Source organism: Nannobrachium achirus, assembly GCF_963921795.1.
Source record: "Nannobrachium achirus genome assembly, chromosome: 10".
In the NCBI taxonomy this organism is placed as follows: domain Eukaryota; kingdom Metazoa; phylum Chordata; class Actinopteri; order Myctophiformes; family Myctophidae; genus Nannobrachium; species Nannobrachium achirus.
In genome coordinates this window covers 31,841,667-31,858,194 of record NC_137819.1, presented here as the reverse complement: position 1 = coordinate 31,858,194, position 16,528 = coordinate 31,841,667, and the positions used below count along the sequence as shown (strand labels likewise).

Below are 16,528 nucleotides of genomic sequence, written 5' to 3'. Positions count from 1 at the left end.
AATCTCAAAGCTTGCGATTGTATATCTGCTATTTTTCAATAGTTAAAGCATTCAATAATTCTAAGTCTAACTGGATTAACTGGGTGTAAAATGGGAAGAGTTGTCAACACAATGCAGACCAGCATTGAAGCTGACAAGCATCGGCAGTCGGCTCCTGCCGCTAATGATCACTGAATCCTTTGTGGTCCGACAGAAACAACCATGGCAAACTCCCAGACACGTTTACTTTGCTGTAACAAGTTGGGAGCTTGGCAAGGTATTTATTTGTAGGCAGTTACGTTTGTGGAACATTGGTATTTTGTTGGTGGCCGGGGAACATTGATATTTTTGTGGATAGCTGGGACATTGATATTTTGCAGTGGGTGGGTGGCACACAAATGGCACACGCCACGGGAGAAAGCAAAAAGACCAAAGGGGATCAATGAAACGACAACCGCCGGCCAGTCAATCCTGTGGATCTGCAATCGATAAGTAGTGATTTTGCCGCGCTCCTTAGGCACAGATACGTGACATATCCCTCCCTAGACCTTTGTAATGGCCTTAATTAGCGTGGTTGGATTTAGAGTGCTGCCAATGAGGTGCTATATTTAGCTGCAAAGGGATCGTTAAAGGATACCGCCAGGTTTGTCTAACATTTTGGTTCCACGGACCACTGCACTGATTTAAAGGAGCAACAATTCTGTGTTGTCAGGTTAATATATCTGTGTATTCACTGGCATCAAACTTTCCATGGTCCAAAGTTACGGGGATGCAATATCAATATAAGCAGGAACATTCTAGTCTGACAACAATGATGTATGTTTACGTTAATGCAGTGTAACATTTATATTTTTAGCCATTATTTAAAGGGTTTAAAAAACACTTTTGGCAATTTTATCATCTAATCAGGCTTTTGGGAGCACCCCGAGACAGTTTTTAAGTTGCTTGATTCAGTATTTAGATATTTGATATTCACTTTATCAGACACGCCTTTTCCTATACAAACCCATTTTAAAGATATAGGGAAAGTAATTTCATTGAATTCAAATAATAACAAAATGGGTCCATAGAGACAAAATAAACATATAAAATAATTATGTAATTCTGCAATATACTGTACAGTACAATCTGTGCAGCGGCACAGCATGCAATAACAGTGAGTTGGCACTCAAGTGGTTGAGTGCTTCTCCAATACCTGACTGGTCAGAACCTACACCAGGTTCCATTGAAAGGTTTGTTTAGCCTATTGACTGGAGTCCCCCAGGGGTCAGTACTTGACCCCCCTCCTTTTATCACCTTTACACCAGTTCCATTGGATCTGTTGTCTCTGCTCACAAGCTCTCCTATCACTGTTATGCTGATGACATACAACTGATGTTCCACCTCCCTCCCTCTGCCACCACAGGTTTAAGAGCACATGGCTGCATGCCTGGCTGACATCTCACAGTGCATGTCTTTCCACCACCTCACGCTCAACGCAAACAAGACGAGTTTCTCTTCTTAACACTTGGAGTGCCTAAGACGTTAAGTTTCCATGGTAATCTGCAGTTACCATAGAAAAGTAATCAGAGTAAATGTAATCCGAGTATGTCCTGTTTATTTTCACGAAATTATTTTCTTTCACTCAGGACAGAAAACGGACAATCGTAGGCCTCATTGCTTTTGAAACATGAAGGTGATTTAAAAGTTAGATTAGGTTTTGTAGAGGGGAAAAAGAGCAGACCAAGTACATAGTGAAAGGTCAAGTTTATTAAGTATTGATGGTTCAAGCAGGGGTTAAAGCAAAAGAAATATCCCAAGGCGGAAATGTAAGCACGTCCGAGACGAGCGCCTTCATTCACAACTAAAGCAACCGCCTCATATTGTCGCTGACTGAACCACCACACGTGGGTAATGTTATGAGAGAAACACTGCCCACATGGAGAAACCTCCGCCTAGTACAGCCATGAGCACCAATCATGATACGCTGCGTCGGTCCCAAATGAAACACTGCCCCAAAGTATTGCATTAGCATCTGTATGGATAACTTTTGTGAGGGACAAATAAACCCCCCCGAATCTCTGATTTGCAAACATAACAAACAAGTGTTCCGTTGCTTATTTTAATGCAAGAGAACGTAAGCAACCGTGTATTGTCAATTACTGCTGCCTTCCCTGTAAACACGTATTTAGATAGCGTACCTGCTGTTACATGGTGTAACACTCCAGTGACTTCCATTATTCCCGTGATTTCATCTTTTGGACACTGCAATCCATACAGAGCGAATTCCATAACTTCACCGTTAAAATCCGTAGTACTTTGAGTCATGAAGTGACACATTATGAGCTTGCACATATGCACGTCATGCACACACACCAGGGCTAAAAGCTAAGCTAGCTGAGGCTATGGCTAACGCTTGGACCTTGACTTGGTGTGAATGGTGTCAAGTTACAGCAGCTGCTTAGGCAGCGGCAGCGGCCTGCCTGTTGCACATCTGAGCAGAGCATCTTCACACATAGTCACATAGATGTTTTAAAATAATTTGCTGGGAAGGGATGCATTGTAATTTGGAGATCACTTGACTTGACTAGCAAGTATTATGCTGCATTTTGACGATTTCGGTCATGTTATTAACATCGCGGCCAGGGCTACACCCCCCCCCACTCTCTTTATTATTATTTTTTAGCAAATCTCCATTGATCTCATAAATAGCCCCTAGGGACTCCTCAGGACGGAAATCCGTCCCCAGGACGGAGAACTTTAACCCCTGTTCAAGTGGTTAAATATTTTAAAACACAAATTGACATGAATCCAAAATACACAGATCATTGTGCTGTCAAACAATCTCTCTCTCAACTAAGGGGTCCTTGGCCTGAAAACATTGAAGACCCCTGATCTAGAACCAAGGGAGTGGTCCTGGAAAAGTGGACAGGCAGCTTGTCCTTCAAAGCACACACTGCAGCGATCACTCTATCTTGTAGGTTTGCACACTACAACATCTGGAGGTGCAGACCCTTCCCACCAATGAGTCTGCCCAGTGGTTTATCGAAGCCTCGGTCACCTCCAGGCTTGACTATTGCAACTCCTTCCTTCGCTGGGTCTGCCAACATGTTCATTCAAACCCCTACAACTAATCCAGAATGCTGAGGCAGGCCTGGGTTTAAGGCTCCCCCTTCTGCACTTGCTTCAATGGCTTCCAGCCGCTGCCAATTCAAAACACTGATGACCCACACTAGCATCCCCATTCCTTCAGGACATGATCCACCCCTACACCTACATTAGTGCTCACTTAGATCAGCTAACACAGGAAGTCTGTCTCTCCCATCTCTGCAACACCTTGGACAACACTCCTAGCATCCGTGACTCTTTTATTTCCCCCCCCTGTGTCCCAAACTGTGAAATGACCTCCACACCTCAGTAAGTACAGCAGACTCACGCCTTGCATTGCGTCATCATCAGCGTTGCGTCAATTTGACGTCATTCGTGCTCCACAGGGTACATTCAGAGCAAGGTTTTATTTTTTTGTACGGAGGGCATCAGGAGAGGCACAATAGTCATGGATTATGCATAAGACCATTGAACCCGATGTCGACAGAGCATAGCAATTGATACGAAGGCAACAATCACTGGCCGATGGCAATGTTGATGCAACACTTATTCAACACAACACTCAACGGCACCAGTGGAGCCTGGGTGTCAGTCCACATTTCCCGGCGCAGTCTGAAAACTCACCTCATCAGACTCTCCCTCCCAAGCACTCCTCACTCCTTATATCCCTTCTTGTTGCCTACTTGGATTGATATTCGTTACACTGTGGATGCTGGTTACCTGCTCACATAATATACTATGAATGCTGTTTAAATAATATGCTATTTAGACAGATGCTATGCTTGATGTTTACCTAGTATCCAAGTTACTGTGCAGCACCTAATCATTTTCCTTGCACTCTATTTAATTGACCATTTACGCCGCCGTTTGTTGACTACTAGCGTTCAGGCCACTTACTCCCATCTGGCACTTTGAAAAGTCACTCTGGATAAGAGTGTCTGATGAATGCCTAAACTGGTGTATAATTGTAGTCGTTAGTATGGCTCAAATAACACTGGCCTCGGAATGCAAAATAACTTCAGCCCAAAGCATGCACGCACACACACCGCGAAACGACACGCACAGAATGTGATTTTAGCAGGTCACTGTACTGTATGGATCACTGAGTATTTCACACTTCCTTTCGCCGCCCCGGTCATCCTCTTAACAAATCTGTCACGTTATATAGGGGCAAAAGCACAGGACAAGGTCTTCCTCTGTGTCAATGGGAGATGGCCACTCCTGGGACCCACTCAACTGCACAGAAGGTCAAAGGGGGGACCAGAGAGAGAGTACAAAAAGCTATATCCAAGCGCACAGTAATTCAACTGAGATTTACCTTACAGTGTATAGGAAAAGGTTTGGCATCTGATTCCTCAAGTAGGTGGTAGCAGTTTACAGTATACGAACAGGTTTCAGATCTTTCATATTTCTCTCCCCAATTTAGTAGTTAATTTAGTAATGAATTCCTCCCCACACACACACACACACACACACACACACACACATTTCTGTCTTGTCACTGCTGTTGTCATCCTACTGACTCACCTGCCAGTGAGGAGCCCCCACCGGGAGGACGTAGAGCCTTCGTCCTGCTCCTCTCGCCCAACACTCGGGCAATGACCAGTATCACCCTCCCCACCTGGCTTCCCTCCCCCGAACACGGGCCAATTGTGTTTGCAAAAACGCCCCCAAAAAGACTGACGCACCACAGTGAATTCGAAGGCACAACAACCTCTATGGGCAGGGACTATATACCACTGTGCCACCCAAGCACCTGGGCTTAACGTATTTAACCCTATATAGATTGGCTATTTGAGGTCCAAAGTTGTACTCCACTGCAGGTTTTACAGCACTGCTACTCCCAAATGCAAACTGCATATTTATTTATTTCCTTTTCGTTGCTGGCTGTTTCCGAGCACAGGTCTCCGCCAGGTCAGGTAGGTTATTGTGGCCTCCTGGTGGCGCTATAAAATGGTAAATGGTAAATGGTGCATTTATATAGCGCTTTTATCCAAGGCGCTTTACATAGATTGTGCATTACATTCACCCATTCACGCACACATTCATAAACTGGTGGCGGAGGAAACCATGCAAGGGCCCAACCTACTCACCGGGAGCAATTAGGGGTTCAGAGTCTTGCTCAAGGACTCTTCGACACTAACTCTGGGGGAGCCCGGATTTGAACTGGGATCCCTTCGGGAACCCTTCGTGCTCTAATAACGGTTTCTCTACCCCTGAGCTATGCCTCCCCTATAACAGGCCAATGTGCAGAATGACCTCTCTTAGTAAAAAGGACGTGCAAGAATGCAGGCCTCTCCACTCCAGAGAAGATCACTGCCCATAGTGGAATGAGACCCAGCTTCATCATACACTGTACAAAGCAGAAGAGACTCTTTGAGAGAGAGCTGGATGAATAGTGTGTGTGTGTGTGTGTGTGTGTGTGTGTGTGTGTGTGTGTGTGTGTGTGTGTGTGTGTGTGTGTGTGTGTGTGTGTGTGTGTGTGTGTGTGTGTGTGTGTGTGTGTCTGTGTGTCTGTGTGCGCGTGTGAAAGATACAGAGGAGAGAGAGAGAGAGAAAGAGAGTGTCTAGCGACTCTAGCCCAAGCAGATTGAAAGGCTATATCTCGACATGACCAAATAATTAAATAAAGATACAGTATATATAACCAAGATATCTTTTAACTCCATCTCTTGTTCACGTCTCCTGAGATATTCAATAGTGCCTTTTTTCCACAAATCAATTGTGTCACTGACAAAAAAATAATTTATATTACTTCCATCCATCCATTGCATACTATAAATAGATGATCGTTGCTGTCGGGCAGAAACCTCTTATTTCCATATTCTAATTATTATAATTTTTTTAATTATCACCCTACTTGATGAAACTGCAGCGTCACACAAAAGCATCAAAGTAGCAGATCTACAAGCACAAAACGCGGTGCGAAGGGAGGTGTTTTGAGCTTGATAATCTGCAAACTTTTGCTGTTTTTGAATTTGAATACTGCCACAGTTTTAGATATTATAAGGTCACCACCCGGCAGAGAAGATAATCTAAAGGCACATCTTCTTGACATCATCCGACATGTGAATTTTTATGGATATAGTTTCAGAATAACCCGTTTTAAATGCCTGATGTCATGATGTAACAAACGGAATCCCTTGACTCCCCAAGAGTCAGTTTGTGAAATGAAGTCAGTGACCCCATCTCCAACCAGTGTTGTTTTTGACAGCAATTTTTGATTTAGTTTTAGTCATAGTCTTTTGAATAAAATGTCTTTTAGTTTTAGTCATAATTTAGTCACCTGAAAAGTTTTAGTTTTAGTCTAATTTTAGTCGACTAAATTTACAGTTGATTTAGTCAACTGAAATGTATTTTGGCAGGCCTTGATGGCATCGTAATGAGTGATTTTACACTTGGTTGCGTGCTGATAATAGCCGTTCTACAAGCTCAAATGCATCGCAGCGCGATGCGCTGTGAGCTTGTAGATCTGCTATTTTCAGCACGCAACACCTGGGAGATACCAAACATAAAATGACGAAATTGTCAATATATTTAGTCTTAGTTTTAGTCATCACAGCTTAGTTTTTATTTTGTTTTTATTTAGTCATAGTTTTAGTCGACGAAATCAACACTGTCTCCAACCAAACATGAAACTACTGTACTTCTCTGTTCCTGTTTTTTTTTTTTTTTTCTCCTCACTGCATCAGGGAAGTCTTCGGCACTCAATTAATGCCAACGTTTCTCCCGTTTGCAAAAGAAAGGAAAGCAAAAGCTATTCCTGAGAGGCACGTGTTGTCACCCATGAAACGTCTCACATTGCCGAGGAGCGATCTGAAAGTCTGGTTTATGAAGTCAAGGAAAAAGAAAGTTATCTGTGCCACTTTTCCTCGACTTGTTTTCTTCGCGAGGGAGGAAGGCTATTTTTAAGGAGCTTTATTAATTATGAATGAAACAAAATAAAATGGCCAATTGCTCAACAAAAAGCAAAAGCAAAAACATAGTGCAGCTTTACAAAACTATACAGCATTCAGTGTGTATGCACCACATATGGTGGAACAAACTCCAAGAAATCAGGTGCAGCTGCAGGTCAGTCACAACTCTCAGTTCTTTTACAAAAAATAAATAAAACTGTAGGCGTATACACACAGTGGGTGTTATCTGATGTCTGCCATTTTTTCAATGATCACACAATGGCAGCTTTGTTGCTTTCAGCAACAAAGGGGCGAGCGGCTGCCCCACACATACAGTATCTATCTATAAATGCATGAAATATATGTGTGTGTGTGTGTGTGTGTGTGTGTGTGTGTGTGTGTGTGTGTGTGTGTGTGTGTGCGTGCGTGCGTCCGTGCGTGCGTGCGTGTGTGCACGCGCGCGTGTGTGTGTGTGCACGCGCGTGTGTGTGTGTGCACGCGCGCGTGTGCGTGCGCGTGTGTGTGCGCGTGCGCGTCCCAAATATCTCGAGAACCGTCCGACCAATTCATATATTGCAGCATTCATTTTGATAACACATTTGGATTTAGTTTTAGACATAGTCTTTTCTTTTTTTAAAGGATTTGTTTTTGGGCTTTTATGCTAAACTAAATATCATGCTTATATTGTCATAATATGTGATAATTCATAACAACAACTAGATTTGAAGAATACGCAATACACCTGGCCATACCGATATGGGTCTGTCTGGCCTTAATGCCACAGAGTTCAGTGGTGAGCAAATCTACTTACTTGCTTTACACCACTGGTGGTCAGAGATGAACCCTAGCTGTGCCTTCTTTAGCTCTATACAGTATATACTCTCCACGGACCAATGCCTTCTAAGGCCCAACATCAAGACAATTTAAGTCATTTTGAGAATGTTCTCAGAGCCAGACGGTGAGGCAGACGGTCAGGCGGTCTCCCCACCATGACATGAGCAATAAATGAGTTTGGACTCAGTGAACTGGGGTGGCGGGCAGCGGCCGACGCCGGTAACACAGTAAATGTACCTGATTACTGCACTAAAATAAACCTCTTCAGTATCTACTACACGTATGTAAAGATGTGCCATTTCAACTCTTCATGCAGGGGCGTCAATTGGGTATGGCAGGGGAATGCAGCTGCCATTCCCTGGGTCCAGGGGGGAAAATAAAAGTTACTTTTAAATATAAATCCATGAATGTCTCTTTGTCTATCTGTGCTGGTTATTATGTTGTTAAATTACAGTAAAATAACTACAAATGCAAAATTTAACAAAATGGTCACTTTAACAAGGTATTATAATTATATTCTCCACACTTGTATTCTCCCCATCTTGACAAAATGGTATATTCCTAGGTTCCGCAGGTCAGTTGCACAGGTGCAATGCATTATTGTTAATTGTGGCACGTTTACTAACATGCCAAGTTTAGTTGCACTTGAACAACCATTCCAGGCTGCCATATCCAGCCCAAGAAACCGTAGAAATGGGGGGGGGGAAATAGAATGTACTTCTTAAAATAAATGCCTGTTGCTAAGGTATGGCAACATGACTGGAGTCATGTTGCCATGCCTTAGCTTTTTCTACTGCTCTTCTTGCAATTTCTTGCAAATGTATTTCTTCCACAGGTTTCTTTTCCTGTTTTGCCGTTCTCCTTTTTATGGAGAATTGAGCATATTTTTTGCAGAAACCCGCAAATGGCAAGAAACCACTCCATTCCCATTGAAAAGCAGAATCCACCTTCATAGGTAGATTTAGACTTCGAAGTCAGAGAAGGTCATAAAAATTGCAAAAAATAGCTGATCTACAAGATCAAAGTTCTGCCAATCCACTGGAAATCTACTGTCTTGCCAAAGGGCAGGATGTGAGAGGTTTCGAAATGGTGGTTCTCAAACCTTTTCTGGATCAGGGCCCACTTGAAAAAGTGTTTGCGGCCCAGCCAACCACTTCGCACTGCGGCAACGCAACTACACGGCAGCACTCTGTAGTCTACTTTGACCTGGGGTGGTGGGTGAACATGAACATCTGCAAAAAGTTTACTTTGAAGGATTCAAATTCAAAAGCATCAAAAGTAGCAGATCCGCAAGCTTTGAGCTTTGAGCCCGTCGATGTGCTACTTTTGATGGCATGCTTTTTGTCTGAAGGCTGTAGTATGATCAAGTAGGGCATTCATTTACGAAAACTTTTTTGACTAGAAGCAGTGCTCTTCCGAGCACAGGTCTCCACCAGGTCAGGTAGATCATTGTTGCCTCTTGATGGTGCTATAACAGGCCAATCTGAAAAGGGTGGCATTTGACCTAGTGGGAAAGTGCATGCAAAATTCCATGGAAATCGCAAGCAACGGACCAACCCTGCAAACTTTGAAAGACAATCTTAGCCAATTAGGATGGAATATGAAATATCAAACAGATGGGTCTTGAACACATGACAATAGAGATAGGGTCGATTCATACCGTTATAAGGAGCCTAACTAATTTCGGTTCGGCACTAGGCGAACCCAAATATGGTTCGCATCCCCCGGTTCGGGGGGTGTCAACCGACTAAATTCGGCTCCACGGTGCTGGAGAAATGTTGTGACCTCCCGACTTAATTTCTCTTCTCATTCATTCATCCCGGCTCCAAGTTCATATGCTCGGCTGTGAAGCCAATGAAACAACGGTCGTTTGGGAGGGAGGCACGCCGACTTCCAATGCTTGTCTGGCCGTGTATTGATCGTCGCAGAGCGGATACATTGTCAGGTTCTCGCTGGGGAGGCGCGCGCGAGACACACACACACACACACACACACACACACACACACACACACACACACACACACACACACACACACACACACACACACACACACACACACACACACACACACACACACACACACACACACACACACACACACACACACACACACACACACACACACACACACACACACACACAGCTTTGCTGCGTGTATCGCCAACGCGTCGCCGACCGTTTTAAAGACAAAAGAAGTGCTTAAACACAACTTTGCTAATTGCTAGTGTTCCATGTTGATTGGTTTTCCACGACGAGTTGTGACTGTGTGATGACATGCATGCAGCAAGGGAGGCGGCACGTCTATAATGTGAGCAGTGAGCTTGTAAATTAAATGTTTTTGACAGAGCTCGATCGAGCGTTTGTGAGTGTGAGTGAGAGAGAGAGAAGAGACCCCGCTGGTGCTGCTGCCTACTGGAGCTGCTACTCACTGGAGTGGACCTCCAGTCATTCAGCGTGCAGCGCGAGGGCAAGTCAAATATGTATCCGCCCTGCAATGCTCATTCATCGGCCACAAACGTTGTCATGCCACGGACCTCCAATATTTACAAGCGACTTCGGCACTAGCCGGTAAGAAAGTATGGATGAACTCCCCCCTAACCTAAATAATTTCGGGTCGGGGAGCCCTCCCGAACCGAAATTAGTTAGGTTCCTTATTAGAGTGTGAAACGACCCTTACTGTGTACCAATTTGCGTGATTTTTGGATCAAATCTGAAGGAGTAATCTAAAAAAATGTGTACATAAGTCCGCCTCCTGGTGGCGCTATAAAATAAAATGCAGGTTTTTCCTTGGCCTCTAAGGAGTGCGCATAAAAAAGTTTTACACTGATCGGTGGAGTTATTCGTAAAAACACAAATCGGCCTGTTATAGTGCCACCATGAGGCTGATTTGAAAAACTTGAAGTGTACTTTCTTCCTCTGCCTAGTGGGAATGTGCGTGCAAAGTTTCACTGAAATTGCACTCTGTGTTCATGATTTGAGGTATTTTGTTCAAAAGGGAGCACTCTTAGAAACTTTCGAAGCCAATCTTAGCCAATGAGGATGTAATATGAAAAATCTGAAAGACCAGTTTCGTTTAATGACTATAGAGATACTGTGTACCGATTTGCATGATTTTTGGACTAACTCTGTAGGAGTATTGTCCAAAAATGTGTTTTGCACAAATCCGTCTCCTGGTGGCGCTAAGACCATAAGAAAAATTGGGGACAGAGGTTCTGCTCTGGCACCCATAGAGTTTCGCTGCCATCGTGCCAACGGTGCCGGAGATTAGCTGTCCACAAACAGATGAAGGACACGCTTGCACGAGGACGCATGCACGAGGACGCACGCGGATGGACGGACAGGTGTGAAAACATAGTCTCGGTCATGCCTTTTAGCCTGGTGGAGACAATAAGGGGTTTCTGCCCGACAGCAACGATACAGTATACGCTGTAGGACCATGGTGGCGGGATGAGGGTGACGATACCATAGTGCCAGATCTATCAGCGCCTAGCCAAGATGGATGGTTTAAACGGCAGATATTATTACAGCTAATGATTCACCTCAAGTGGCCATTACTGGGGTGCGATCCGTCTCCCTCTGTGGGTCCTTTTTTTTTCTTTCTCCACAGAGTTGGGGAGCTGACAAGTGGAGTGAAGCGAGAAAAACACATAGCGAGAAGATTGTGTGTTTGTATGTGGGGGGAGGGGGGGCATGTGTGTGCACACACACACGTATGTGCCAGAGTGCCAGAGAGAGAGAGAGAGAGAGAGAGAGAGAGAGAGAGAGAGAGAGAGAGAGAGAGAGAGAGAGAGAGAGAGAGAGTCAAATAGAGACAGAAATACATGATGGAGAGAAGAAAAAGAGATAGCGAGAAGATTGTGTGTTTGTATGTGGGGGGAGGGGGGGCATGTGTGTGCACACACACACACACGCATGTGCCAGAGTGCCAGAGAGAGAGAGAGAGAGAGAGAGAGAGAGAGAGAGAGAGAGAGAGAGAGAGAGAGAGAGAGAGAGAGAGAGAGAGAGAGAGAGAGAGTCAAATAGAGACAGAAATACATGATGGAGAGAAGAAAAAGAGATAGCGAGAAGATTGTGTGTTTGTATGTGGGGGGAGGGGGGGCATGTGTGTGCACACACACACACACGCACACGTATGTGCCAGAGTGCCAGAGAGAGAGAGAGAGAGAGAGAGAGAGAGAGAGAGAGAGAGAGAGAGAGAGTCAAATAGAGACAGAAATACATGATGGAGAGATTAGAAAAAGAGGGAGTCGGGAAAAAGTGAGAGTGTATAATTTTCATTCGCTTCTTCACCCTGTCAGTAGAAATGCCATCTCTCTAAAGCTTCCACTCATTTTGATAGAAATGATGCCAAAGGAAAAAAGAAAAAGCTTCTATCCCTGCCTAGAGGACACTTGACATTGCACAGTGTGCTAAAAGGTACCATAATGGTTGTCTGGAATTCTAGCCCATTCACTACAGTACGTCTCGCGGCACTTGACATAACTGCAGAACATTCCAAAAGCACGTCGTAATTTGTTTGACTCTGAGGGAAGGCCATTGGATTCTGTTCATTCCAGTGCGGTATGAAAATCAACTTTGCAAAGGCCTGAAACCTTTTGAGATACTGGTGATTCAACTTAGTGAAATGCAATTGTGCGGTTATTCCTTGGCAACGCTTTTGTTGCGTCTGAATGTATTTTTTATAGCCCATTTGATTGAATGAGTCTTCCTAAAAATAGTCCATCGGAGAAAAGATTAATTCATTCATTAATTCATTTCATTCGTTCAGGTAAGCTCAGCTTTGTAGAAAATGTAACCACACATGAAATCTAAAAATAGTCTATGTTTCTATGTGATAATATTCTGTCTGAAGCTGTGAATAGCTAATGACGTGGGTAATGACGGTCGCTAATGTAATGACGTCTGTAGGATCCTATAAGAAACATTGTGATAAATGAACACAACCACAGACACACTGTGCTGATGTCGCGAGAGCTAAAACAGGGGGATTTAATGACTTGAATTAGTTCACCCCAAAAATGCAGTTTTTCTATTGATTACTCACACCAAAGTGAATTTAGTTCAATAATATTCTTTACTATATTTACTATAATCACATTCTTGTTTTAGGAATGTGACACAAACCAAAGAATATTTTAAATCAATAGAAAAAAGTCATTTTGGTGGTGAACTACTCCTGAACTACAGTAGTATATTATGAGCCACAAAAGTATAACATATACACTATATAGATTCAAGGGGTCCTTGCTAGGGGCTTCACTGTATTACTCTGTACAGTATAAGGGAAAGCTTTAAAGCTGCAATCTGTATCTCTGATGTCCTACCCGAGAACCCAGGTTCCCCCCGCCAATGCCGACACATTTTACATTTTACAACTGAGCTAATAAGAGTCTGCCTGCTCGCTCAGGGGAGAAATTAAGCATAGCGTTGTTTTTTTTTAATTTCTTTTATGTAGGACACTCGCCCGCCTCAGCTGTCAGACAGATCCTTTTCCTATTCCTCATTCACAGATCTGCTGGTCATTAAGCTCAGTAAGGGAGGCTCCTTTAAATACAGCTTGCATTCACTATAGCTCTGCTTGCCTTGGATCCGAAGCCCCGGATCTGCTGCTGCTTAGCTGCCTCCTCCACCCCAGCCTCCACCTTTTCATCAGAGTCTGGCATAGGCTCACATACTTGTGATTTTGTTTGCTGATTCAAGCTAATATGTCAATGTATTGCTATTGTACTATTTTATAGTACAGATGCCAAAAAATACCAACAAAATAAAAGCAACTACTTTTTCTTTTCTTTTACACGCTGTGAGCTGGTACTGTAGATGTGCTTTTTCACTAGTTTGAGTCCCGAGCCAAAGGTCAAAATAATTATAATTTTGTACTCATTACAAAAACAAAACAAAAAGTTACATAGTGGAGATGTAATCCTATTTATACTCCAGTATCACTCGCCAAAAAGAACAACAGATCTGCAACCCAATAAACATTGTTAGCTTGCAGATCTGTTATTTCATGGCCCGGCCCTCTCACAGAGAGACGGTTTCCAGGACCCCCTAATGAGGGACCGCCGCTAGGGGCTGTTATCCAACTGCTGACCGTCAGGAGATACTTTTAACAAGGAACGCCTTTAGCAAAAAAGAAAAGTCTGCTCAAAACACAAGAGAACGTCCCTGTGCTTCTTTGACAGCCTCATTAAGCCTAGAAGACCAGGAACGCATCTGTGCCACATTAAACTATTATTTTATGCTTTAACTATTAAAAAATAGCAGATATACAAGCTCACAGCGCGGCACCGAGTGCCGCGCCGCGAGCTTGTAGATCTGCTATTTTTGAAAAATCGTGAAAATGTGTGCAAATCTTTGAATATCTAATCTTTCTTTCTCTGGTGCTTGGAACAACATGTTTTGAGATGGGAGGGAACGCATCTGTGCCACGTTAAACCATTATTTTATGCTTTAACTATTAAAAAATAGCAGATATACAAGCTCACAGCGCGGCACCGAGTGCCGCGCTGCGAGCTTGTAGATCTGCCATTTTTTTTTAAATTGTGAAAATGTGTGCGAATCTTTCTTTCTCTGGTGCTTGGAACAACATGTTTTGAGATGGGAGGGTCCGTGGCCAACCACTGATATAGAAACATAGGTTTTTCAGAAAACCCATTAGGATTTTGAAGACATTTTTTTTTTAGATTGGGCCTCAGGTCTAAACGGGTTCAACTTTCACTGGGTGGCAAATGGAGAGGTATTCTCTCCTCTCCCCTCCGTGCAGCGGGTTTATATATTACACAGTATAGTACCTGGTGGCCGGAAGGGTGCTGACCCTGGTGAAGAACACGGAGGGCTCCACGTCCACGTGCACGCCCAGAGACAGGTCCCTGTAGTAGCCCTCCACCCTGCCCGCTCCGCCCGAGTACTTGAAGTTCAGCACCGCCTCCAGAGTCTGAGCCACGAGAGAGAGAGAGAGAGAGAGAGAGAGAGAGGCGACATATCAATAAAAACTCTGGAAATCATGAAGGCATCCGTAGTAGGCCCACCCATTGGGCTTTCAACTTGAGTGGTCCATATTAGAACACGTTCATGTTTGTGTTCCGCCTGAGATCAATGGAATTAGCACAATGAATTCATTTTCAAAATTGTAAAGAGAGAGAGAGAGAGAAAAAAAAAACTATATATATAAATGAATGTTGCTAATTTGATTTCCATTAAAATCTGTATAACATTTTGCATGATTTTCAAAAAGAAGCAATGAAAGAAAGACAAATGGCACAAGTTCAAATCATAAAACAACAACACAAAGCAAAGACAAATACAAAAAATATATTAAAATTAGTTATTACGAATAGTTGACCCTATCAAATAGTGGACACTATGACTTTAAAATTAATTACAGTAGCCCATGTCTAGTAGCAAGTGTGGCCATGTTCTAAGCTCAATGTTTTGCCAAATAGTTGCGGTCCCACTTGCAATTCTCCCACGGTCAACTCGTGGGCCCTGACCCACAGTTTGAGAACCAGTGCAATAAAATCCAATAGTTATTTCACTACGAAACGGTTCATTTACGGCGAAAAACAGCTCTACAAAATGATATTAAAAAAAAAGAAGAAAGGAAAAAAAGAACCTTCCGACAAAAATTAAATGCTATTTAATTAAGTATCATGTTTGTTATAGATAGTCAGTGTGCCATATCAACATAAATGTTAATTTATGACTATAATAATAATAACCTCCCGACTCCCCCCAGTCAAAGTTCAGAATTCTAGCGAATGTAGAATATATGTGCAGGATGTAATTTGCTGCAAATTAGGTGACTTAATTTAATTGACCAACATTTGATTTTAAAATAAAAATCCTCTCTCTCACACTTCTGCCAGTGTGCCAGAGATCACCCTCCCCTGTGCCACTGTTGGCACCCGTGCCTAAGGTTTGCCTACCCCTGCTATACACCATCATCCACCATCAGAGTCTGTAAGGAATGTGTGCATGGAAGAGCGAGCGCGTGTGATTGGGGTCAGGGGTGGCGGGTTGGAGGCGGTGTCTTCTCGCCATGTGGACACAATCGCACGAACACCGCCGCCCATCAGAAAAAAAAGAAAAAGAAAAGCGCGAGAAAAAAACCACACTGGTAATTTTTTGAAGATCAATGCATCAAAAAGCCATTACGGTAAAAGAATGAGCAACGCAGGCGGCGGGCGGGCCGTGGCTATTGTGGCGTGTTTAATGAAATGGACGCTTAATGAAAAACGGTGAGACCGTCTGAGTGGGTGGAGGAGGTGGAGGAGGAGGGGAGGGCAGGGGAGTGGGGTGACATACTGTGGTGTCTCCGTAACAGTATCAGAGTGTGTGGGGGGTTGGGGTGGGGTGGCTGCACCGTTCAGCAAAGAACTTTTTCCCCCTTTTTCCAAAAGTACATTGGCAACAACATAATACTGTTCTTACATAAGTCTGTAAGACGCCTCAGGGCGACATGCGGACCATTTAGCCATATATGGAGGCCACATCGGGCCACGATCCATATATGGCCAAGACAGATGGCCAAGACAGCCCATATCTGTGTGGCTGGTTCCACAGACAGGGATCTCCATGTATGGGCATAAAAGGGTATGATGGCAGATGTCATAGAAGTTATAGGACTTTCACATAACAAATAACTGAGTAAGCATGTTTGGGCTCTCACAGCTTCTCCATATACATATGTGTACCATGCAGGGGTCATCATGGGACTTCATTCCCATATGA

The 16,528-nt window shown here is 43.6% G+C and overlaps 1 protein-coding gene across 1 annotated transcript in view; it reads right to left on the bottom strand.

Moving 5' to 3' along the window:
- trappc9 (trafficking protein particle complex subunit 9) overlaps positions 1-16,528 on the bottom strand; it is a gene marked incomplete at its 3' end in the record, with an annotated part of 422,586 nt that overhangs the window by 222,634 nt on the left and 183,424 nt on the right. The window contains exon 19 of the mRNA XM_080735848.1: positions 14,590-14,732. Coding sequence (XP_080591974.1) covers positions 14,590-14,732 — 143 coding nt within the window. The remainder of the gene's footprint in view (positions 1-14,589; positions 14,733-16,528) is intronic.